At 39.7% G+C, this 26,476-nt stretch overlaps 1 protein-coding gene across 1 annotated transcript; it reads right to left on the reverse strand.

The window, feature by feature from the left end:
• Positions 1 to 17,319: 17,319 nt before the first annotated feature.
• LOC143272258 (uncharacterized) lies at positions 17,320 to 19,855 on the reverse strand. The gene is made up of 2 exons (XM_076566133.1): positions 18,872 to 19,855; positions 17,320 to 18,581 (listed from the first exon to the last, which is right to left on the reverse strand). The coding sequence occupies exons 1-2, from the start codon at positions 19,034 to 19,036 to the stop codon at positions 18,378 to 18,380; spliced, it is 369 nt and encodes a 122-aa protein (XP_076422248.1). The 5' UTR covers positions 19,037 to 19,855; the 3' UTR covers positions 17,320 to 18,377.
• Between the last annotated feature and the right edge of the window lie 6,621 nt (positions 19,856 to 26,476).

Here is a 26,476-nt window from a genome sequence, read left to right on the forward strand (position 1 = left end):
AAAACCTCTGCTTACTCTTGGTAGAAAAGATACCTATTAAACACAAATGAATAAATTGACAAATTATGTGTTTGATTGAAAAGTGCCACAGAGGAAGGGAGATTACACCAAAGTTGATTATGAATATGTTATTTTCAAAGGTGACAGTGCAGTTAAGTCAAGAAGCAAAAGGAACTGCAGTACAAAGACTCTGAGGCGGGACTGTACTGAATAGGTTTTAGGGATGTGAAGTGTCCAGTGTCATTGGAGAAGACCAAGGTATGGGGAGAAAAATAGTAGCTGAAATGAGAGAGCCGAAAAGGCATTCTGAGCTATTTTAATGGACTTTCCTTTATATTCCACATGAAAGACCTTTGTATATAATGACTCAATTTTCCCCAAATAACATGTTTTATTTAACTTTAATATTAAGATGTAATTTACATAGAATAAATTCATGTCATTTAACATGTATCCCTAAGCATATCTGGTTATATAATCACTGTCACCAATACACAACAACTATCATTCCTGAAAATTCCCTGTATTTCTTATAGCCAATCTTTTTCTACCTCAGTATGTGGCTTCAGTCCAGCTTTTTGCCTTGCACAATATGTTGCATACTGATTCATGTTGTTGATTTCAGTAGTACATCTTTCTATTGGTGAGAATTATTGTATTTTATAGATATATCACTATGTGTTTCTATATTTCATTCCTAGTTGAGTTATGTATTAGTCAGCTTTTCACTACTGCAGCAAAAACAGTGAAAACAATCAACTTAAAAAGAGGCAATGCTTATTTCAGCTCCCTGACTTGGAGGTTCTAGTTCATGGTTGGCCCTGTTCCTCCTTGACCAATAGCACAGACTGTTATATACCCACAGGGGACTTTCCACATTTGAACCATGATTAGAAGCTTTTGTGCCATTTCAAAATTTGATTATGAAATAATCAAATATCCATGGGTAAATTTTTAATGTGAAAATGAGTTTTACATTTTCTTATAAATAACTAGAAGTAAGCATTTGAAGTCATAGAATATGCATGTATGCATTTTAACTTTGAAAAAGGTGGCACTGTTATCTGGCGATCCCATGAGCACTGTGTGAGAGCTCTGCTTTCTCCACATGGTCAGCAGCATTCAGCATGGATGACTCTTTAAGTTTTGCTAATCTAGTATTTGTATGGTATCTGATCTTGGTGGTTGCAGCTTTCGAGCCAACTTTTTTTTTTTAAGTTAAGTAACATAAAAGTTGAAGGACTAGACCAATAAATGCATGTTTAGTGCTGTTTAGCTAAAACCACACTTCCGTTAACCCAGTTTCAAAGTTTTACTTTTTTCTCATTTGAAAAAAAAAAAAAAGCCACAGCAGACATTATTGATTCCTTATTTACAGACAAGTCAGCATGTTGTCTCTAGGAACAAGATTTTTTTCTGATTTACCATCATTACCAGAGTGTGAAAATGTAACATTTGAACTTTATTATCTACAATACATGAGCACAGTAATATACTAATATAATATCTACTGCCAGTATCTGCTAACATGCAAACACCCAGTAAAGCTCTTGGTGTGAGTTTCCTGTATGGAAGAACCCTTCCTTCATCTCACCATTCTGTCCTCATTTTTAATGTGAGGGCACTACACTTTCAACTGAGAGGTCCTTCAAAAGCAAATTCCAAGAACATGATCTGGCTGTGTGTGTTTTTCTTGCCACTTCCTTTCGTCTGTCTTCAGGACTTTGGTCTTCACTTTGTTCATACCACTTCTTTCTCTAGCTTTGGTATCACAGTTAAACTCTTCTTATACAATGACCTGAGAAGTGATTTATTCCTTCTGATATAACTTATGAAGAATTAGTATTTATTTATTCCACTAAATTCAGAGAAAGTCTATATTGGGGTATTTAAGAGTTCATATTATTGATTCAATTTTATTAGTTCTTGTAGATATATTCAGGTTTTATAAATTGGCTGCAGTTAGTTTTATTAACTGTGTCTTTATAGGAATGTTTTTCCTTTTTATCTAAATTATCTAATTTGTTAGAATAAAGTTATCAATTAATATTCCTTAATGTGATATTAATTATGTGTGTCAACTTGATTGGATAAAGAGATATCAGACATCCAGATAACCCAGCTAAGTTGGGCATGTGTGTGTGAATGTGCATCCAGAAAATATATTACCAATTAATCAACATTTGTACTTAAACACCACTATCTGAAAAATACTATAAAATCATTAATGTAAGGTTATTCTTTAAGAAGCTGAAAATTATGAGCAAAATAAACCCAAACAAGGCTAAGAAATATAATAAGGATTAGATTTAAAAAAATCAATGAATTCTAAAATATGAAGATTACAGAAAATAATAAAATCAATGCTGCTTATTTGAAAGCTTAATGTAATGGGAAACTTTTAAGCAGACTAAGAAAAATAAAAAATGACAGAAATTATTAAAATCAGGATTGAAAGTGGAAACACCAGCAAATCCTACAAAAATAAAACAGTAGAAAGCGGACAGTCAAGAGAAAGAGCTAATTTCGATAGATATTAAAAGATGATGGATAAAGTGATAGATAGGAAGATAGATAAATGACAGATATGGAGAGAGTAGTTTATTACAGAAATTGGCTCACACAAGCATGGAATCTAGAGAAGACCACATTTTGTCATTCCAGGAGCTAAAGAGCCAGAAACTCTGGCAATGTCAAACAGTTTTGAATTTATAAGTCCAAGATCTAGACTAGGGCACAGAAGGAGACTGTTGGTTGGTATAAGCTTGCGGTCCCAAGACCTGGGAACAAAGCGAGTTTATGACCGAGACTAGGGATGGATGTTCCAGCTTCATCATAGATGGCAGACTTGATCTTCCTTCACATTCTTTTTCTATTTGGACCCACATCAGAAAACATGATTCTCACCCTAAGAACTTCTCTATTCAATCTATTAATTTAAATGCTTCGTATTCTAGACATGCAACCATCAACATTCAGAGAAATAACGTTTTGTCTACTACCTGTATCCTTTAGTTCACTCAAGATGTCACGGAAAGTTTATAATCATAGGTGGTATAACAAGGAACCAGTTGGTTTCAGACAGCAAAAACCTGTTGTCTGACAGTTCTTGAAAGCAGAAGTCCAAAAGTCAGGTACAGGCAGGACTGTGCCCACTCATAATCCTTTAGAAAACCTTCCTTCATATTTTCCAGCTTCTTCTATAGCCCCCAAACCTTGACTTACAGCATCTTAACTCCAATCACCGCCCTCAGCTTTACAAGGTCACCTTCTTCCTGTGTATCTTCTCTGCTTGTGAAGAAGCTCAGGCAAGTTGGATCAAAAGTCCATATTGTTCCAGTATGATTTCATTTAACTAGTTGTATCTGTAACACTTGTTTTAAACAAAAGTACACCCTTATCCTCTGGGGATCTCAATGACAGTATATCTTTTTGAGAGGTGGAACTCAGTATTCTGAAGAGAAGACTGAATGATATACACTGGGAGTGTAATGACTGCATCTCCAGATTCTTGGAGTTTCCCACACAGAGTGAATTGAACTGCTAATTTCTATTCCCATTTCTCCAAATCAGAGATTGCAGGTTGTGAGATTTTCAATTCTGTATTGCATGAGCCAATTCCCACAATAACCCCCACTTACACATCTGTATCTACATCTATCTACACATGTGCACATGTGTATGTGCACACACTCATCTTATTCATTCTGTAAATAAGGTCAGGCACTCAGAGTTTGGATTTTAGATAGACTATACATATGGATGTAGCACTACATCAGACAGTATGTGTAAATATAAAACAATGTTTATATTTTAAACATGCTGTAATAAATGAGAATTTTTAATAGTGTTTCTGTATTATTTCTACATTTCAGTTTATGAGACATGTCTTTTATTAGTGAAATTCTTATATCTATGTTGCTTGTTCCTATACATATTAGACAATGTTATTAATTTCCGAGTCTCATAAAATAGATAATTTATCCTAATATGTTACTGTCACTATGTGTTTTATCCAGTTTCTTTAATGAGATTAGAACTCTCATCATAATATTGATGATGGTATTAATCATGATGCCCATATCACCATGTTGAGATAATTATATTCTAATCCTCTACTCCAAATCTTTGAGTTTCTTTGCACAAGAAGTTCATATTTTATAACCAGTGGATGTTCAACACTCATAAAGTTTCTGATTTCCTGCTTTTCTTCTGTACTTGCTTTGTGATAGTGGTTAGCTGGAACTTGATATATGGGAACATGCTCCCTGGGAAGAAAATTTAAGGTCTGTTACTTAAAAGCACAAAATATTCTTGCTTCTCAGTGTTAATTCTGAAACACTGGATCAGATTCTGTTTAGCTCTGTGATGTGCTAAACATCCAGGAATGTATTTTGGGCATCTAATTTTCCTGTACATACCATTTAAAGTATTTATCCATTCTGTCTAATATTTTATAATTCCATTGAACTTCCATGTCCATCTGAGTATTTTATTATTATATAGACATGCTTTCTTACTTCATAGTACTAAAATCCAACTCATATTAAGTTTAAATGCATTAATGTATGCAAAGAGTAGTATATTTTATAGAAAAATTCTTATTGAAATCTAGTCATTATTATATTTCACAGTTAATATTACTGATCATATTTCCTAGGGATGATAGGAACTTTGAAAAAACTCATTTAGTATTTTTCCACCTCAAGTTGCTTAGTGTTATCCCAACTGTTACCAACCAAAACACTTCCTTATGTTTGAAGCAACCTGAATTAAGAATGAGTCTGATCCCACAGAGGATTTCTTTCGGATATTAAAACATAGTCCTATGTTCATGTAGACTAGTCCATGTTCTAATACTAGTGAACAGGCAGTTATTTAGCTTTATATCTTTGGCATTCTCAATAATCTTCACATGAGAGACCCTGCTGTATAATACTATCGCTGTATAATTCCTTGTGTAAGATGGAAGTGTGTGTAACAACTGCCTTCTCCCCATGCTCCCACTCCCACCTTGTCTAATTGGCTGTCAAAAACACTTGGAGGGAAGCTTGCTTCTATTGAAGACCTTTACAGTCGTTCTTTCTAGAAACCAATGGCCATCTCTGATTTTTCAAATTATTTCTTTTATTTTTGATATCCTAATATAGTTACATCACTTCTTCCTTTCCTCCTACTAAACCATCACATCTATGCCTCCTTGCTCTCTTTCAAATTCATGACCTCCTTTTTCATTAATTATGTGTTATATGAATTTATATATGTATACATATATTTATATATGAATAACAGCCATATATATGTACACACACACACACACACACACACACACACACACACACACACACACACACACACACACACATATTCCTGAATATAATTTGTTCAATTTGTATAATATTACTTGTCTGTATTTTTCCAGGGCTGACCATTTGGTATGGGATAAGCAATTGTTGTATCTTCCTGGAGGAAGATTATTTCTCCCTTTCTCATCATTCCTTAGCTACCTATAGTTTTTTGTGTAGGGCTGAGGTCTTTTAGGCTTTCCGCTATCTATTTTATCATGTCTATTGTTATTGTACTTGCACAATTCATGTTTAGGCAGTCATGTTGGCCAATCTTTTAAAATTTAAAATCACTCAGCTTAAGGTCCATAAAATATGATGGAATTACAGTGCATTGATTTAAAGAGAAGTATTATTAATACTTTTATTTACATATACATAGTTGATTATCTGCACCATGAACTGACTCATTAAAAGCCACACAATTTGACCTTAGGTGAATAATGGCTTAACATGAGGGTGATAAGAATAGAATATTATTTTCTGGATTTAAACTCTTTTATTTATTTATTTATTTGTTTGTTTGTTTGTTTGTTTTTCGAGACAGGGTTTCTCTGTGTAGCTTTGCGCTTTTCTTGGGACTCACTTGGTAGCCCAGGCTGGCCTCGAACTCCAGAGATCCGCCTGGCTCTGCCTCCCGAGTGCTGGGATTAAAGGCGTGCACCACCACCGCCCAGCTTTGGATTAAACTCTTTTCACTTAAGCAGTAAACAATTTAGAAAAAAAACTTGATTCTATAAATATTTATTCAATAAAAGATATACAAGTCTACAAACTGGAAGAACATGTAGAAAACACAGCTTACTCCAAATATAGTTGACAGACCATTACTGTGAATTAAGATTGTTTTGCAACAATGATAAGACCATAAAATTGGTTGTTACATGTTAAAGGAGGCACACATCTATAACTTACACAGGACAAATGTTCTAGACAAACTGACATCTGGGTGCTCTTATTGAATCATGACTAGTCTCTATCCACATTCATTAAGTCCTGAGATTCTAAATGTGATTTTAGACCTTGTCTTTTTGCTTCCTTCTTCATTCACTCCACTCAGTCAAATACCTACCTTCTTCTAAGTCTTAGGGAGACAATTATGAATACCTTAGACAGAAAATGTCCCTCTTGCAGTTAACAGCCTGACCTACAGATAGTAGGCACTCTTTACTCAATCAACTGTTTAGTGAACACATGATTGATGTGGAGAGAAAAGTGTTCTATGAGTACATAACTGAGGACCCTGATCTAATTGTCGTGTCAGAGAAGTTTCCTGGAGGAAGTTCTAGGAAATCTAGGGAGATGGAAAGAGAGAGGCACAAGAACAGGAAAGTATTACATTAAAACTCTGGAGGGAGACTCAAGAGAGCACTGTCAGATAATGGAGAGGCTATGAAGGAGCTCTAGCAGGATACTAAAGTTTCCACAGAGCAAAGTGCTGTTCATTTGTCATGGGTTTCTCCTATACCAATATATATATAGGCAATATACCATCTACTTATTATTGTTATGTTGGCCTCTCTAGTTCACAGGAGACCACCCATCACTGTTAGAAAATAGATTACCTAAATATCCAAATGTTTCAGCCTCACAATACCCAGTCCTAACTTTTAAATAAATTAAGCTTTCTACAGTTTACCCAAACATTGTAATCTTTAGAATAAAAATTCATGGAAAAGACTGTACTGGTTTAAAAGGAAAGTAATTATTATTTAGTATCATAGTCATAAGATCATTGGCTCTTTGAGTCCTGGGGCTAAACTGACCTTCCATTGCATTCTATAGATTTGTAGAGAGAATGAGAAGTTTTTGAGGCTGAAATGCAAAGAATTCTAAGACTGATTATTTTTAAGTGCAGTTTAATTAATCTCACAATGTTAATTCTCTTGACCTAGTAATATTTGTATCAGTCACATGGCCATCAAATGACATTTTCATTTCCTTTTGGTCTCATGGTTGTGAGTTTTGAGCTGTGTTCATATCATTTATATTAGTACAAAAAGGGATTTAGAGCTTTAGTTTGACCTGATTCTTTTCCTCTAATAAAATATTTTACAGTAGTGGCAATTTTGAACTTGAATAAAAATTGAAAATTAGACTGTCTTAGTTAGGGTTTCTATTGCTGTGAAGAGACACCATAACCACGGCATCTCTTATAAGGAAAACATTTAATTGGGGTGGCTTGTTTACAGTTCAGAGGTCCAGTCCATTATCATCATAGTAGGGAGCATGGCAGCATGCAGGCCAATGTGCTGCTGGAGCTGAGAGTCCTACATCCTAAAGGCAAGAGGAAGTTGACTGACATACTGGATGATATCCTGAGCATGTGAAACCTCAAAGCCTGCCCCTACAGTGACACACTTCCTCCAACAAGGCCATACCCATTCCAACAAAGCCACATCTCCTAATAGTGCCATTCCTTATGAGATTATGGGGCCCAATTACATGCAAACTACCACACAGACTCAGAGTAAATTTTGAAATTTAGGGAAACATCTTTTTTTCCAGAGAGAAACAACACACACTCACACTGAAAAACATACATACATTTATATATGCACACATCCACACATAAACATTCACACACCTACATGCAGGCACACTAACACCCATACCCATATGGGTGCATGCACACCACATCCACACATACATACACAAAAACATACACTCACACACATATACACTTGTACATGTACACAAAGACCAAAAAGGCACAGTTATGATGACTAGAGTGAATGAAGATATCAATGCACATGAAGGCAGGCTTCAAGTGCTTATAAAATGATGCTGTCATACTTTCATTCCTTCCTCCACTAATGACTTTTATTTCTGAGTAATTTATTGTTCCCAGTCTTGTTTACCAAGAAGAATGGCTGTTGTCACAACTACTTTGAAGGTGGTTTATAGTGATTGGAATCTTAAAATGCATTAGTAACAGGAAGTTACTTTGGAATACACAATTGTTTGGTTTAGTCATTCTGAAAACTCATCTTTTTTTTTTTTTGGTTATTTGAAGACTTTTTATAGCTTGTTTGGATCACACTGACATTTCAAATTTAAAATCTAAGGAGCCTTAGGAACAGTGTGTGAAGAGGGATGAATTTATTTATTTTTATTTTGGTAAATTACCATCCCATAGATAGGAATAACACTGCGAATCACATTTAAGTTCCTGAGTTATGCTGCTCACATATCCTTTCATGGTGGAAATGTGCGCTTGTCTCTTGAAGATAGTGCGATATGGACAGAATTTGGTGTAGTAAGCTGTAGTTTTGAATCGCTGTCTTGGAGAGAAGACATTTTGCTTTTGTTTGTGTTTTGTTTACATGTTTGACTTGACTCTAGTGAGCATCATTCTCTCCTGACATATTCAGATTTGAATTCCAAATTTATAGAACAAACCCTACATTGATAGGTTGGCTTTATTCTGTGGAAACAATGTGGTGGTTGTTAGAGAAGTGTGGCTTCCAAGTCCACCCAGGGTAAAAGGCCCTTTTGTTGCCTCTGGGGGTTGGATTATTTTTCTTTGTCTTACTGATTTTGAGATTGTTGGACAGAAGTTTTACTTTTTCTGCTTTCACATTGGCAAGAGATTAAAACATCTCAGCAAAGTTCTTCAAAAGGCTTCATTGACTCTTAAAAAACTTTGTTTCTGAATTAACTTTTATCTCCTGAACAGCTTTGGGTAGGACAAGCCAGGCATTTACAGAGCCTGTGCCACTGTTACACTGGGCCCCCTCACTGATCCCCGAGTTTTCCAAGGGTAGATGCTGTAATGCCAGTTTGATGGTGTGATTGTTTAAACCTCCCTCAGGATTTCAGCTGAAGAGTCTTTGTCTAAGGCAGGCCTAGGAACTCCAGCTGCATCTGTCTGGAGAATTGAGAGCCTTTGTGTAAATGGTCAGCCCTGCTCTGATATTTGATTAGCTCCTGTTTACATCCCAACCTATTTCCACTTGTAAAATGCGGATATGATGTTGAGCTTTGTAATCTGGGTCAGAAAATGTAGAGATATTTAGAGGTTTCCATAGATACTGCCACCTCACAGAAAGACTGATCTACACCAAGCAGCCAGGGCCATGGATTTGTTTCCAGCGCTTGTTCTAATTCCCCATTGACTACATGAGCCAACTAGCTTTCCTGCTTTGATTGATTAGTTAGAAAATTTGCAAATTCTTTTTAATTTCTAGGGCTGAACTGGTTTTATTCACTGCAATTTGAGAGCAGAAGAGGGAGGGAGGAAGAAGGTAGAGAGAAAAGAAGAGAGAGAGACTTCTAAAGTGTAAGGAAACACATATAAAGCTAGAAAGACCTTAACCCACCTTACACACACACACACACACACACACACACACACACACACACACACACACACACACACACAACTATACATACTGCAAAGCTAACTCAGCAAGTCATACCACGTACTGACATTTAAACAGTAAACACATTTAAATCTCCATTGTCTTTTTACTTTAAATCTTCAGCCCAAATCTGTCCACGTTCAAGCTGTGAAGGTGTTGTCTTCAGGAATGGGATATTGCTGTCAGTTTGTGGAGAGCCTTCACACTCACATTCCAGTGTCTTTAGTACAGGAAGGTACCTGTAGGCTACCAAAGAAGAAATATAAACACCAAACCAGCCGCAAATCCCTTGGTCTACAGTGGTGTACTACCTGCAAGTCATATTAGGGCAACGGTGGCACAAATCTTTGGTACAACCAATAACTGATTTGACTTCAGGGACCACTCCATGAGATAGAACCTATACCTGATACAGGTGACCAAGAACCTAGGAGACTAGATAGGCCTGGGATCTTGGGTAAAACCAAATAATACTGTTCTAAACAATGAAAAAAATGTAGTGATAAAATAACTCATTTATTAATTTATTATTAATATTATTCAGGTACATCAGCATAATATTCAGGTATACTCATTGAGCAGTACCTTGTCCAGCCATCATCAGAGAAAGCTTCCTTTCACAGTAGATGAGAATATAGAGAACCCATAGTCAAACACTGCACAAAGAGTGAGAGACCTTGGAACACACATCCCTAAATGGGGTGTCTCCACCAAACCTCTCCCTTCTGAGCTAAGGGAACTATAAGAAAGAGGAGACAGAAAGAGTGTAAGAGCCAGAGGAGATGGAGGACACCAAGATAACAAGTCCTCTAAATCAACATGAGTAAAGCTCATATGAACTCACAGAAACAGAAACATACACAAGGTCTGCATGAGTCTGTGCAAGGCCCTCTGTGTATATTTAGTGTTTATATAGAATTCAAGTGTGCAAATGAGTGTGTCTCTATTTCTTGTGCCTTCCAGTTTAGTGTTTATATAGAATTCAAGTGTGCAAGGCCTGGGGAGTTGGGTACATTAAACAAGTCACAACAGTGAGAAAGTCACACAGAAAGCAACAAAAGACCTTTGGGCCAAATGCTAATCATGCATCTGATAAACACTGCATTAAAGGTGCATGGCTGTGTGGCTACTGGGAACTGGAAGACACAATCCTCTGGGCTAGGAGGGTGCCCTGGCTAGTGCTTTCTTCATGACTGAATCACCATATCCCTCCAATTCTGGGTTCTGTCTTTTGGATAGGAATAGACAAACTGCAAAAAAAAAAAAAAAAAATGCTTCTATTTATCTGCTTTAATTTTACTAATTAAATTCAGTGCTATTTCTACATATATTTTCCCCTCCACATGTTCAGGAGGGATTTGCTGGCTTTGATTTGGGTTGATATTAACTTAAATGAAAATAATACTCATCATTTCTCAGATTTATTCTGGAAGAAACTCAATCACCTTGTATTCTGCTTGTACCCACTACATATTAAGAGTTAAACAGTATTAAAGGAACAAGTATTTCATGCCATTTATTGCATGTCAAAATAAGTATAGAAGTTATAAAAATGGGTCTTTGAGATATACACATATCTGGAGAACTCTTGAAAGATCTCAGTGGGATGAGGATAATAGGGCACATTGGAACAGGTTGCTGTGATGCTTGTCTTGAGTTTATGATTCTAAATTATTTTCTCTAGGTAATAAAAGCACTGTACTGCCATAAACATTTGATCATTTTTGTGTCTTCACTTCACTTTTCTTCTACTGACTCATTTCTTTTCCTTTGCTAGGCATTTAGCAAGTAGCCTCCAAGCAGCAAACATTATTCACAAAGGTCCTGTGACAAAGCACAGCCTCCACAAGCTGAAAAGTACATTGTAAAGGAGAAGCTGTAAAACAAGAGGAAAAGTAAACCTATATTTTCCAAAAAGGAAGAGGAGAGCACTTTTCTGGGAAAGCTGTGAGCTGAATGGACTCTTGATTCATCCTGAATTCATGCTAGGTTCTTGCTTCTTTTGAGGTAAATGTATTATCCCACATATTCTAGGCTGCCTGCTCAGATCATATGCCCCTAGTGAGACTGCCATGGAATTTTCATTGATGGCTTCCTCCATTTCAGAAATGTACCTCATTTATTCTTATCCCATCTTTCTTTCCAGAATAATTTGCTTTGTATTATTAGTCTTATCTTTTCTGTGATAAAGAACTGAGAGACACAGTTTAAAGGATTGAATTTTTCCTCAATTTCTGAGATTGCTGTCCATGATTATTGGTTTCTTAATACATCATGATGGGTAGAGCTTTTCTCTTTGTGACAGCCAACAAGTCAAGAGAGAAGCAGGGAAGAGACATCTAGCACAAGATATTACCGAAAGACATGTCCCTATTTACCTACTTCTTCCAGTACCATCTTCAAGACATTTTATTACCTCTTAATAATGCCTTCATAGTATAAATCTTAATCTATATGTATAGCTGTATGTCATCAGATGTCATTTTATTGCCATGTTTGTTTAGCAGAATAATAGTATTAGGTTTTCCTCTAGTCCTGTACTCTCTGTAGTCTCATGTTCTTGGCCCCTTTAGCATGTCAGGTATGGGTTCCATCTCATGCAGTGAGCCTTAAATCCAACCAGTAAGTGCTTGATCACTCCCATAATCTTTATGCCGCTATCACACCAGTATATCTTTCAAGGAGGTCATTTTTGTTGGTCATAGGTTTTGTAACTGAGTGATACTGATGCTTACTTTTCTCCCCTAATAGTGTGCTGAGTACCTTCTAGTACCATGAACACTACTCAGTAGGGATGATAATTCTAGTTAGGCACCAGCTCAACTTCTTTGTGTTTGATGACAAAAGTGTTATCTTAAGTAACAAGGCCTTAAGTAATAAGGCCTTACCATCAGGAAGAGAGTAGCCAATTGGCCATAGCCTGTGATGTTTGGGGGGCTCCATGGGACCCCTCTGGCCAATGACTAGACAAGATGCAACCCATTCCTAGCACTGGAGGCTTTACTTAGTGGATTAAGGTGTCTAGTTGAGGCAGTGTCTCTCCTGTTAATTGGTGACTCCGATTAGATTCCTTTCATATATGCACGAATTTTATTCAGCTTCTACAGTAGTAGATTTCCATAGGTTTTTCAAATGGCCTTTAGAGCACTCAGTCCTAAGTGGAATGTCTTCATCACACTCATCACTTCAAGGTTCAGCAATCTTTCCAGAAGAGGAAGAAGTTGTAAGAGTCAGGAGTGATAGATTATTCTAAGGAAACTGTGTCCTTCAGACACAGTAGGCCTGATGTATATATAAACTCATGGAAACTGTGGTAGTACCCACAGTGTCTGCACAGGTTCATACCAGATCAGTTCCAAGCTCTGAGAGGGTAAAGTGGACATAGTGTACTACCCCTAACCAAGAAGATATCTACAACTGATACCTACTTGGAAAAAAAAACTCTCTCTAATAGAATGTCTATCAAACACATTCCATGGCAAGATTCCATGCCCAGGAGAAGCTGGCCAACAGAAAAGAAACTCAGTGCTATTATTGTGGGATTTTTGGGTTATTATGCTCTGTTTTGGTATTTTTTTATCTTATTGGTCTCTTGCCTATTTGTTTTTTTTTTTTTGTGTGTGTGTGTTTTGCTCTCTCTGTGTGTATACGTGTGTGTATATGTATGTGTGTATGTATGTGTTTGCTTTGTTCCTTTGTTTCTTTTGTTTTCATTTTTTGTTTCTTGTTTTGTTTTTGTTTTGAAAGAGAGAGAAATAAAGTTTGGAAAAAATTTGGGAGGAGTTGACAGGGAAAAACCACATCAAAATATATCATATTTAAAATTTTTAATCAAAATTATAAACCATTTAGGACATAAATTCATCAATCAGATTACGTTTTCATGATCCATCATCACTACTCAATGACTGAAGCCACCACCTGGAGATCAAGTTTTAACCCATGATCACTGGGGGGGGGGGCATTTCATATCTAAATCATAACATTTGATTTCTTAACTTTTTATTACCTGTTTTACTTCACCTAAAATAATTTCCTCTAAGTTTATTCATGTGGGTACATATGACAGCTAATTGTATAAAAATATGTTTTTTAATTGGAATAGAATTATATCACTTTCTCCATTCCATTTTCTCCCTCTGGTCTCTCCCTAGGACCCCCCTTCCAACCTCTCCCATCCCTGTAACACAAATCTTAAAAGGTCTTATTAATAAAATCAAACCTGAGGCCAGTTATTGGGGTGAATGCTGGAAGATCATAGAAGCAGAACAAGCCACAGCTACCTCACCTCGCCAATTCCTCAACTGATCCTGTTTCCTCAGACTGGAAGCTTCTGTGTCCTCATCCAGAATGAATCTCAGCTGAACTGCTGCTCCAAAGCCTAAATGCTTAACCAGCCAAATGCTTCTAGTTCCTGGTCTTCATGCCTTATATACCTTTCTGCTGTCTGCCATCACTCCCTGGGATTAAAGGCTCATTTTTTGGGATTAAAGGTGTGTGTCACCATGCCTGGCTGTTTCCAATGTGGCCTTGAACTCACAGAGATCCAGAGGGATTTCTACCTCTGGAATGCTAGGATGAAAGGTGTGAGTGCCACCATTTTCTAACCTTTGTATCTAGTGGCTGTTCTGTCTCTGACCCCAGATAGGTTTATTAGGGTGCACAATATTTTGGGGAACACAATACCACCACACATCCCTTCCATACTCAAGTTCATAGCTTTTTATTCTTTGATTATTACATAAATATATATGTGTAAATATGTAAGTACAATACTATATGTATATGTATACAAATATATAAATGCAACCTGATGAATCTGATTTCACTGTCTCTGTGTACCACAATTGGACACAATACAGTGACCAATGGAGCCCAGCCCCAAAAGATATGACTATAACACAGCTCCTGCATCTATGGCTCAGGGAACATCATGGAAGAGGAGGCTAAAAGAATGTGTGGTCCAGAATACTCATAAGTCTACAATTATTCTTAAAACTTGGTTTTCAACTTGACAATATTATGAATCACCATGGAAACACATTTCTATATTTATTTATGAGAGTACTTCTCAAATGCAGGTGGCACCATCCCATGGCCTGGAGGCATGTACTGAAGAAGAAAGAGAAAGCAGCCTGAGCATCAACCGTTACCTTTCTCTGATTCTTGCCTGAGGACTTGATGTGAGCAGCCACTTCAGTTCCTGTGGCTGTGATTCTTTTTCCTGCCATGATGGGTTGTGTCCCCTTGGTTTTGTGAGCTAAAATAAAAATTTCCTCTCTTAAGCTCTGAAGTGTCCTTTTGTCAGGTATTTGATGACAACAACTAGAACAGTATCTGCTACACCATGGACAACAGAATAGTAGTCCCTTTGGGGGTGGGGAGCACAAGACTTCATTGTGAGCATGTATCATACTTTCTTTCTTTCCATCTATCTGTTGATAGGCACTTTTGTTTCCTGTCTACTTTGAATACTATTGCAATAAACAGGGAGTGCAATGCTTCTTGAAACATGTAGAAGAGAAATTTGTCCAACTACATAGCAACAGGCTATGGAAGTCCATCATTTTAGAAGAAACTCATCCAGGACCAACATGCCAGGACTGAGTTGGGGAAATCTGGAGGCAATCAAATCCTTGTTTTGGGCTTCATACCTGCTGATAACACATCTGAAGTCAGGACACCTGAACTCAGATCATCATACATACATGTTGTTTACTCTAGTTTCAAAAGTTTTATAAATACCAGAACCTAACATGAATCAGAATATTACTGGTGGAGGCAAGAAATCTATTGACATCCTTTTATGTGATCTCTGGGTGTTCTTACTGGTGAATCCCAGAAGCTCAACTATTACACACCCCATAATTGATCATGTCATGTCAGTTTTCAGTTTACCATTGTTATTATTTTTCCCCACTTTTTACACTTCTATATTTCAAAGAGTTGTTTTTTGTTTCATTGTTGAAGAAAACAAATTTAATGTGATAATGAATTATGGCTAATGATCATTGCTTACACAAACTGACTTTTGCTTAGAAGAACTGTGACAAAAAATTTAAATACAACTACAATCTTTACCACCTTCTATTTTACTATTCTTACTTTCTAATTTTATTTGAAATTTCCAAATCTTTATAAATCTGAACACTCAGAAATATCCATGAGATTAATATGTGTAATTTAGTTCTGCATATCTTAGAAACAAATTTGCTTTCAATGGGAGGAAAAGTAAACATATAAAGAACACTGAATTTTCAGATATACACATTAGAAGTTTTTACATAATATAGGGAAAGATGATAAAACAATGTCAGTAGCGTTTGCATGGTCTCTTTGCAAGTCCAGCGACACTTTTCATTCCTTGCATTAGAAAACAATAGAAGTTCCAGAGAGAGCATCACCAACTTCAAAAGAGAAACAGGTGTACATCAAATAAATACTAAAAAGCCTAGAACACTTTGCTAAGCATGACAGTGATGTTTTCCTCATTAATAAATTCAAGGTGAACATGCAGATGAAATAGGTGAATATTGCTTTATGGATCTAGTGATGTCAATATTCTTTTTTGCTGTTTTAGGTAACTAAGAGATTGGGGTTTGTTTCCCTTTGCAGAGTGAATTTCATAAAACTAGGTCAGTGTTGTATTGAAATAAAGAAATGACAGACTACATTTACAGGCTGAAAATTTTCTCATCTTATTTTTCCAGAGATAAAGTCTTTTATACTGTAAAATGCTGATAATCCACAAGTTCATAGAAGGATATGAGAGCAAAGTATTACTTAGGAGTAAGAAGTGTGATTATTGATGCCACAGGTCATTGGTATTCCATTGTTTCTCACCATAACATAGGAGAATAGAACTATACTCAAATACTTAAGAATAGATGTGAACATTTTTAATGTCATTAATAATAAAAGTATAAAATTAACTCCAAAATATTTCATAAGCACACTAGGAATATATTTACCTTCAATCTACTTAGATTTTGTAATGTTTTTTTAAAATTTATTTTGCAACACCATTCAGTTCAACATAATAGCCACAGATTCCCCTGTTCTCCCCCTCTTGCCCCCCTCCCCCTCCCCCAGCCCACCCCCCATTCCCACCTCCTCCAGATCAAGGTCTCCCCCGAGGACCGGGGTCGACCTGGTAGACTCAGTCCAGGCAGGTCCAGTCCCCGCCTCCCAGACCGAGCCAAGCGTCCCTGCATAAGTCCCAGGATTCAAACAGCCAACTCATGCAATGAGCTCAGGACCCGGCACCAACGCACAGCTGCCTCCCAAACAGATCAAGCCAAAAGACTGTCTCACCCATTCAGGGGGCCTGATCCAGTTGGGGGCCCCTCAGCCTTTGGTTCATAGATCCTGTGCTTCCATTCATTTGATTATTTGTCCCTGTGCTTTATCCAACCTTGGCTTCAGCAATTCTCACTCATATAAACCCTCTTCTTTCTCACTAATTAGACTCCCAGTGCTCCACCAGGGGCCCAGCTGTGGATGTCTGCATCCAGATTCCTCAGTCCTTGGATGGGGTTTATGGCACAACTATTGAAAGACCCCCGGCAGAGATCTTCCTCCGGGAGAGACCCCAAACCCAAGGAACACACCGAAACCACAGATCAGATGCAAAAGCAAGAGGGTTTATTTAGACCAGGTACCTGGGGCGAAGTCTCTTGGAGGACTTGCACGCTTTCCTAGGGCAAGGGGGACTTTTTATGGGATCCCAGGGGCAGAGGCGCGGTTACAGAAGCGAGAAGCATAGTTACAGGGTCCCTATTGGTTGTTTCAAAGAAGGCCAGGGTGAACTTGGGGTCGTATGTGTGTGGCTGATTTGGCCTTGTCCAGGCCAGCTGTTTATTCTTCAAGGCCAGGGGGCCAGCCATAAAATATCCTGATTTGACTTAACTGTCTTTCTCTCAAGGCCGCCGACCACAGTTATCTCTCTCAAGGCTGGCCATAGCTATCTCTGTCAAGGCCGGGTGGCTGGCTACGGCTGTGAACTCCTGTTTTTCTGATTCCTTTAGAATGGCGTTTCTTAGGCTAAGTTATAGGGGGGGGCGCATTTTATTGGCCCAAAGCCCCATGTCCTCATAATGGAGCGGGGGTCTTTCATTCCCCCATTTTCTTTTGTACCAAATGAAATCTTTCATTTTAGGATGGAGAATAAGGGGTTAGCTCTATCTCTGACTGTCTGAGCCTCTGATATTGCTGGGTTAGGATCAAAGCCTGGGCAACAGAAACCTTATCCTTGATGAATTGCACCAATCTGTTGAGGATGTATGACCCAAACAATAAAATGAGCAGAAGGATGATTAGGGGGCCCATAATGGTGGAGACAAGGGTCGTAAACCATGGTGACCTTTGGAACTATTTTTTTTAAATCATTTCTGTTGAGCATGGCTACTTGGAGCTGTCTGAATTGGCCGGTCTCTATAAGGGCTGCAGTCTTGTATCTACCCCAGCAGCTATTCCGCCCATGGTATTTTTTCCCAGTAACAGGGCCAGCGTCAGGGAAACAGGCTCTCTGGTGATGCCCCTCCCAATGTCAGGAGGACTATTAGGGGGATCAAGGGGACCCCCGGGTGAGTCTTATCTTTAGTGGGTTTGGAGAGCGTTGAACTAGATGTCTCGGTGTCCTTAGCTTCGTCGGGTTCCTTGGCAGCCTTTACATGCGACGTGTGGACCCAAGCCGCTGTCCCGTCAACCTCGGCTCTAGGTTCCTAGATTGATGGCGTCGGACCCAGACAGAGTCCCCAATCTTGAATGGGTGGGGCACCACCGGGCGGTTCAGTTGCTCCCGGCAGGCAGGGGTTTTTACACCGTCTTTTGCATCAATTGGAGGGCTTGGAGGTGTGCCTCTAGGGTAGGGCTAGTGGCAAAAGAGGAGATATCAGAGTGAAGGAAATTTACAATTGGTGGGGGAGCCCCATACATGGTCTCAAACGGGGTTAGGCCATGAGGCCTAGGAGTATTCTGGGCTCGGTAAAGGGCTAGGGGGAGTAGGAGCACCCAATCTCTAGTGCCAGTTGCAAGCGTTAATTTGGTTAAAGTCTCCTTAATGGTTTTATTTGCACGTTCTACCTGTCCTGAGCTCTGGGGGCTGTATGCACAATGAAGTTTCCAATCGATCCCCAGTAGCCTGGCCACCTCCTGACTTACCTGGGAGACGAAGGCGGGCCCATTGTCTGACCCCAATATCTGGGGTATTTCATACCTGGGAAAGATGTCATCTAGGAGTTTTTTGGTTACCACGTTAGCGGTCTTTTTCTTGGTAGGCAAGGCCTCTGTCCATCTATGATGTAAGCTTGTCGCTCGGGGCTCCATTTTGCCCCCATTTTCTTTGTTAGTTCTTGGTCCTCCGGGCTTCCGCCATCCGGAGGGCCTGGGTCAGTGCGATCAGCTCTGTCTTTTGGGCCGATGTTCCAGGTGGCAGTGGTGAGGTCCAAACTATCTCCGATTCGGTGGTGACGGCTGCTCCGGCCCTCCGTTCTCCTTCTTGGAGGAAGCTGCTCCCATCCGTGTACCAGGCAGCAGGGTAGCGGGGTTGAGGGAGACAACTGGTCTGAACACCACTCGATCTGGGGGCTGCTGGACCAGAGCTTTCACCGCATGGGAGGATAACACAGTTAATGGCTGTCCCAAAGTCAGTTTCCCTGCATCCTTGAGCAAAACAGCAATGGCGGCTTCCCCACGCAGACAGGGGGCCATCCTGTAGCTATCGGGCTTTTATGGCCCCAGACTTTGTACCAACATTTTTTTTTTTTTGTAAAGCCTGAGTTCTCGTCCACGAACAGTTTAAAGGGCTAGGACTTGTAGGGGGGTCCCTTTGGGTCCTGTCCAGATGCCAGCTGAACCTTTTTCTCGGTGGTCCTTCGATACCTCCTGTTACCTGTGGCCCCCTGGACCAAAGCTGTGCGGTCATTGAGAGAGCCTCCGGTATGGGTCAGGACTGAATGTTGAGCCCCGGTGTCCACTAGGAAGGTCATTGGCTGCCCCCCAATCTTGAGAGTTATCTTAGGCCGGGGGGGGGGGGGCTCCTGGCCGTGACCTTCTCAATCCTCTAGATTGAGGACCCTTGGCTTAGGTCTCCGAGACCCTTGAGGCTTTTTTTTGATCAGTCACGAGCCCAATGTCCTCTTTGTTTACAGTAAGCACACTGGTCTTTGTCAAGCAGTGTCTTTTTTTGATCTCCCGTCTTAACTTTTTTAACTCCCTCTCTGACCTGTCCCTGAGACATTACAGTGGCCAGGACTTTTTTTTGTTTGTTTGTTTTTTCTCTCCCTCCGTGTCTTTCTAAGTCTTTTTTTAAAAACGCGCTGCCGGCATCTCTTTCTGGTAACCTGAGCCGAATCGGTAGGGGGTCTAGAGCCCCTTGGAGACCCGCTAAGAGCAACTGGCGATAGAGACGTAGGTGTTCCCTACCTTCGCTGGTTTGTCCCGCCTTCCTCGTAGGCGACCGGCAATAGGGGAGGAAGCAGGAACCTCATCCTCCGCTGTTTGGGGGCCGCTGCAGGAGCCGCCGGTCTCTCCGGCGCTGTCGGGGGGGGGGGCTGAGGGGAAGAGAAACGGCTTAACCCATGGGGGAGGTTCTGTTGTCAGGAGTCTCCACATGGCAATGTATGGGATCTGGTCCGGGTGGCCATGGGGACTGGAAGCAAAAACTTTTCCCTCCACCTGTGAAATAAGACTGAGGTTAAAGGTTCCCTGACGAGGCCATCTTACATCTATTTTAACCTAATCGGCCTCGCAAAGAGTGATCTATTTTTTTTTTTTTTTTTTTTTTACGACTCCTTCGTTGTTGGCTCGTGTCTTTACGTCTGACCAGTGTTTAAGCATGAGGCTCAAGGGGGTGGTGACAGTCTGTCCTATGGCTGTTTTTAGGAGGAGAACGGTTAAACAGAAAACAAAAAAACGACAGACCAATATAAATAAGACTAACACTCGCTGCGCGGCTTCGGTTCCAAACCGAAAGCAAAACCAGAAAAACCGTGCCCCCAGAGGGGTCTTTAAACCGTGCCCCCAGAGGGGTCTTCAGATCGTGCCTCAGAGGGCACTTCAGATGAACCGTGGAACGTCTTCCAGGTTCCCAGATTCCCCTGGAACGTCTTCCAGGGTTCCCAGTGGCGAAGTCCAGACCCGTCGGTCCCCTCTTTCAGATCCACTGACACAGACAGATTATCAGGCACAGGCGCGGAGACAAACAAACAACATTTAACATTCAGACAAACAGACAACACTCAGACTGGACAGGGATGACATAAATCAAGGCCGGCCGGCTTACCTCCTGATGGTGGGTCGGTGGTCCCAGGGAGGGGTCTCAATCCCCGTACGGGCCACCAAATGAAAGACCCCCGGCAGAGATCTTCCTCCGGGAGAGACCCCAAACCCAAGGAACACACCGAAACCACAGATCAGATGCAAAAGCAAGAGGGTTTATTTAGACCAGGTACCTGGGGCGAAGTCTCTTGGAGGACTTGCGCGCTTTCCTAGGGCAAGGGGGACTTTTTATGGGATCCCAGGGGCAGAGGCGCGGTTACAGAAGCGAGAAGCATAGTTACAGGGTCCCTATTGGTTGTTTCAAAGAAGGCCAGGGTGAACTTGGGGTCGTATGTGTGTGGCTGATTTGGCCTTGTCCAGGCCAGCTGTTTATTCTTCAAGGCCAGGGGGCCAGCCATAAAATATCCTGATTTGACTTAACTGTCTTTCTCTCAAGGCCGCCGACCACAGTTATCTCTCTCAAGGCTGGCCATAGCTATCTCTGTCAAGGCCGGGTGGCTGGCTACGGCTGTGAACTCCTGTTTTTCTGATTCCTTTAGAATGGCGTTTCTTAGGCTAAGTTATAGGGGGGGGCGCATTTTATTGGCCCAAAGCCCCATGTCCTCATAATGGAGCGGGGGTCTTTCACTATCAGGGTGTCTGGCCATCCCATCACCAGAGTAGGTCAGTTCCTGCCATCTCTCGACCATTGCCAGCAGTCTTTTGGGGGGTATCTTTGTGGATCTCCGTGGGCCTCCCTAGCTCTCTGTTTCCTCCCCTTCTCATGTGGTCTTCATTTACCATGGTCTCTTATTCCTTGTTCTCCCTCTCTTTTCTTGATCCAGCTAGGATCTCCCACTCTCTTTCCCTCGACTGTTGCTCTTCATTGTTCCCACTCATGTCCAGGCTGTTCATGTAGATCTCATCCATTTCTCCGTGTCTTTTTTGGGGTCCCGTTTTTCAGGTAGCCTCACTGGTGATGTGAGTAGCAGTCAAGTCATCCTTGTTCCACATCTAGCATCTTCCTATGAGTGAGTACATACCATATTTGTCTTTCTGAGTCTGGGTTACCTCACTCAGGATGATTTTTTCTAGATCCATCCATTTGCCTGCAAACCGTATGATGTCATTGTTTTTCTCTGCTGAGTAGTATTCCATTGTGTATATGTGCCACAATTTATTTATCCATTCTTCAGTTGAAGGGCATGTAGGTTGTTTCCAGGTTTTGGCTATTACAAACAATGTTGATATGAACATAGCTGAGCAAGTGCTCTTGTGGTATGATTGAGCATTTCTTGGGTATATGCCCAGGAGTGGTATAGCTGGATCTTGGGGGAGATTGAGTCTCCCCAATTTTCTAAGAAAGCACCATATTGATTTCCAAAGTGGTTGTACAAGCTTGCATTCCCACCAGCAGTGGAGGAGAGTTCCCCGAGTTCCACATCCTCTCCAGCATAAAGTGTCTTCAGTGTTTTTGATCTTAGCCACTCTGACAGGTGTAAGGTGGTATCTCAGAGTTGTTTTGATTTGCATTTCCCTGATGATTAGGGATGTTGAGCAATTCCTTAAATGTCTTTCAGCCATTTGGGTTTCCTCTGTTGAGAATTCTCTGTTTAGTTCTAAAGCCCATTTCTCAATTGGACTGTTGGTCGTTTTGATGTCTAATTTCTTGAGTTCCTTATATATTCTGGATATCAGTCCTCTGTCAGATGTGGGGTTGGTGAAGATCTTTTCCCATTCTGTAGGGTGTCGCTTTGCCTTGTTGACCATATCCTTTGCTCTACAAAAGCTTCTCAGTTTCAAGAGGTCCCATTGATTGATTGTTTGTCTCAGTGTTTGCGCTACTGGTGTTATATTTAGGAAGTGATCTCCTATGCCAGTGCGTTCAAGACTACTTTCTACTTTCTCTTCTAGCAGGTTCAGAGTAGCTGGATTTATGTTGAGGTCTTTGATCCACTTGGACTTAAGTTTTGTGCACGGTGACAGATATGGATCTATTTGCAGCCTTTTACACGTTGATATCCAGTTATGCCAGCACCATTTGTTGAAGATGCTTTCTGTTTTCCATTGTACACTTTTGGCTTCTTTGTCAAAAATTATATGTCCATAGGTGTGTGGGTTAATGTCAGGGTCTTCAGTTCGATTCCATTGGTCCACTTGTCGGTTTTTATGCCAATACCAAGCTGTTTTTATTACTGTAGCTCTATAGTAGAGCTTGAAGTCAGGGATTGTGATGCCTCCAGAAGTTGTTTTATTGTACAGGTTTCTTTTAGCTATCCTGGGTTTTTTGTTTTTCCATATGAAGTTGAGTATTATTCTTTCCAGGTCTGTGAAGAATTGTTTTGGTATTCTGATGGGGATTGCATTGAATCTGTAAATTGCTTTTGGTAAGATTGCCATTTTTACTATGTTAACCCTGCCTATCCATGAGCATGGGAGATCTTTCCATTTTCTGACATCTTCTTCAATTTCTTTTTTCAGGGACTTAAATTTCTTGTCATATAGGTCCTTCACTGCTTGGTTAGTGTTACCCCAAGGTATTTTATGTCATTTGTGGCTATTGCAAAGGGTGATGTATCTCTAATTGCCTTCTCAGCTTCTTTGTCCATTGTATATAGGAGGGCTACTGATTTTTTTGAGTTGGTCTTGTATCCTGCAATGTTGCTGAAGGTGTTTATAAGCTTTATCAATTCCTGGGTGGAATCTTTGGGGTCACTCAAGTATACTAACATGTCATCTGCAAATAGGGAAAGCTTGACTTCTTCCTTTCCAATTTGTATCCCCTTAATCTCCTTATGTTGTCTTATTGCTCTGGCTAGAACTTCAAGTACTATATTGAATAAGTATGGAGAGAGTGGACAGCCTTGCCTCGTTCCTGATTTTGTGGAATTGCTTTGAGTTTCTCTCCATTTAATTTGATGCTGGCTGTTGGTTTGCTATATATTGCCTTTATTATGTTTAGGTATGTTCCACGTATTCCTGATCGCTCCAAGACTTTTATCATGAAGGGGTGTTGGATTTTGTCAAATGCCTTTTCTGCATCTAGTGAGATGATCATGTGTTTTTTTTCTTTGAGTTTGTTTATATGGTGTATTACATTGATGGACTTTTGTATGTTGAACCACCCTTGCATCCCTGGGATGAAGCCTACTTGATCATGGTGGATAATTGTTCTGATGTGTTCTTGGAGTCTGTTTGCCAGTATTTTATTGAGTATTTTTGCATCAATGTTCATGAGGGAGATCGGTCTGTAGTTCTCTTTCTTTGTTGCATCCTTGTTTGGTTTAGGAATCAGGGTAATTGTTGCCTCATAGAATGAGTTTGGTAATGTTCCATCTGTTTCTATTATGTGGAACAATTTAGAGAGTATTGGTATTAACTCTTCTTTGAATATCTGGTAGAATTCTGCGCTGAAACCATCTGGTCCTGGGCTTTTTTTGGTTGGGAGACTTTTAATGACTGTTTCTATTCCCTTAGGGGTTATTGGGCTATTTAAATAGTTTATCTGGTCTTGATTTAACTTAGGTATGTGGTACTTATCCAGAAAAATGTCCATTTCTTTTAGGTTTTCCAGTTTTGTGGAGTAGAGGTTTTTGAAATATGACCTTATAATTCTCTGGATTTCCTCAATGTCTGTTGTTATGTCCCCCTTTTCATTTCTGATTTTGTTGATTTGGATTCTCTCTCTCTGTCTTTTGGTTAGTTTGGATAAGGGCTTGTCTATCTTGTTGATTTTCTCAAAGAACCAACTCTTTGTTTCATTAATTTTTTGTATTATTCTCTTAGTTTCTAATTTATTAATTTCACCTCTCACTTTGATAATTTCCTGGCATCTATTCTTCCTGGGAGACTTTGCTTCTTCTTGTTCTAGAGCTTTCAGGTGTGCTGTTAAGTCACTAGTGTGCGATTTCTCCAACTTCTTTATGTGGGCATTTAGTGCTATGAATTTCCCTCTTAGCACTGCTTTCATAGTGTCCCATAAGTTTGGGTATGTGGTGTCTTCATTTTCATTGATCTCTAGGAAGTCTTTAATTTCTTTCTTTATTTCTTCCTTAACCCATTGGTGATTCAGTTGAGCATTATTCAGTTTCCATGAGATTGTCGGTTTTCTGTAGTTTTTGTTGTTGTTGAAATCTAACTTTAAACCATGGTGGTCTGATAGAACACAGGAGGTTATTCTAATTGTTTTGTATCTGTTGAGATTTGCTTTGTGGCCAAGTATGTGGTCGATTTTAGAGAAAGTTCCATGGGGTGCTGAGAAGAAGATATATTCTTTCTTGTTAGGATGGAATGTTCTGTAGATATCTATTAGGTCCAATTGGGTCATGACATCAGTTAAGTCCTTTATTTCTCTGTTAAGTTTCGATTTGGGAGATCTGTCCAGTGGTGAAAGTGGGGTGTTGAGATCTCCCACTATTAATGTGTGGGGTTTTATATGTGGTTTAAGGTTTAGTAATGTTTCTTTTACATATGTGGGTGCCCTTGTGTTTGGGGCATAAATGTTCAGAATTGAAACTTCATCTTGGTGGATCTTTCCTGTGATGAGTATGTAATGTCCTTCTTGATCTCTTTTGATTGATTTTAGTTTGAAGTCTATTTTGTTGGATATCAGGATGGCTACCCCTGCTTGTTTCTTAAGACCATTTGATTGGAAAGTCTTTTCCCAGCCTTTTATTCTTAGGTAGTGTCTGTCTTTGAATTTGAGATGTGTTTCTTGTATGCAGCAGAAAGATGGGTCCTGCTTTCGTATCCATTCTGTAAGTCTATGTCTTTTTATAGGTGAATTAAGCCGTTGATATTAAGGGATATTAATGACCAGTGATTGTTCATCCCTGTTATTTTTGGTAGTAGTGTGTGTGTACTTCCCTTCTTTGGGTTTACTGTTGTGGCTTTATCTATTGCCTGTGTTTTCGAGTGTGTATCTGACTTCTTTCGGTTGGAATTTTCCTTCTAGTGCTTTCTGTAGGGCTGGGTTTGTGGATAGGTATTGTTTAAATCTGGCTTTGTCTTCGAATGTCTTGTTCCTTCCGTCTATGATGATTGAAAGTTTTGCTGGGTATATTAGTCTGGGCTGACATCCATGGTTTCTTAGTGTCTGCATTACATCTGTCCAGGTCCTTCTGGCTTTCAAAGTCTCCATTGAGAAATCGGGTGTTATTCTGATGGGTTTATCTTTATAGGTCACTTGGCCTTTTTCCTTTGCTGCTCTTAATATTATTCCTTTATTCTGTACATTTAGTTGTTTAATTATTATGTGTCGAGGGGACTTTTTTTGGGGGTCTAGTCTGTTTGGTGTTCTATAGGCTTCTTGTATCTTCATAGGCATTTCCTTCTTTAAGTTGGGAAAGTTTTCTTCTATAATTTTGTTGAATTTGAGTTGGTATTCTTCACCTTCTTCTATCCCTATAATTCGTAGGTTTGGTCTTTTCATGGTGTCCCAAATTTCTTGGACATTTTGGTTCATGACTTTGTTGGCTTTAATGTTTCCTTCGACTGATGAAACTATTT

Source organism: Peromyscus maniculatus, chromosome 3 (genome assembly GCF_049852395.1).
Source record: "Peromyscus maniculatus bairdii isolate BWxNUB_F1_BW_parent chromosome 3, HU_Pman_BW_mat_3.1, whole genome shotgun sequence".
Classification (NCBI taxonomy): domain Eukaryota; kingdom Metazoa; phylum Chordata; class Mammalia; order Rodentia; family Cricetidae; genus Peromyscus; species Peromyscus maniculatus.

What these genes read in the sequence shown, in the direction of transcription:
- LOC143272258 (XM_076566133.1), bottom strand. Translation starts at nt 19,036, where the DNA reads ATGGAGCCCCGAGCGACAAGCTTACATCATAGATGGACAGAGGCCTTG. An exon ending in GGCCCGCCTTCGTCTCCCAG is followed by an intron (nt 18,582 to 18,871) that starts GTAAGTCAGGAG and finishes TTTTGCCACTAG; the next exon opens with CCCTACCCTAGAGGCACACC.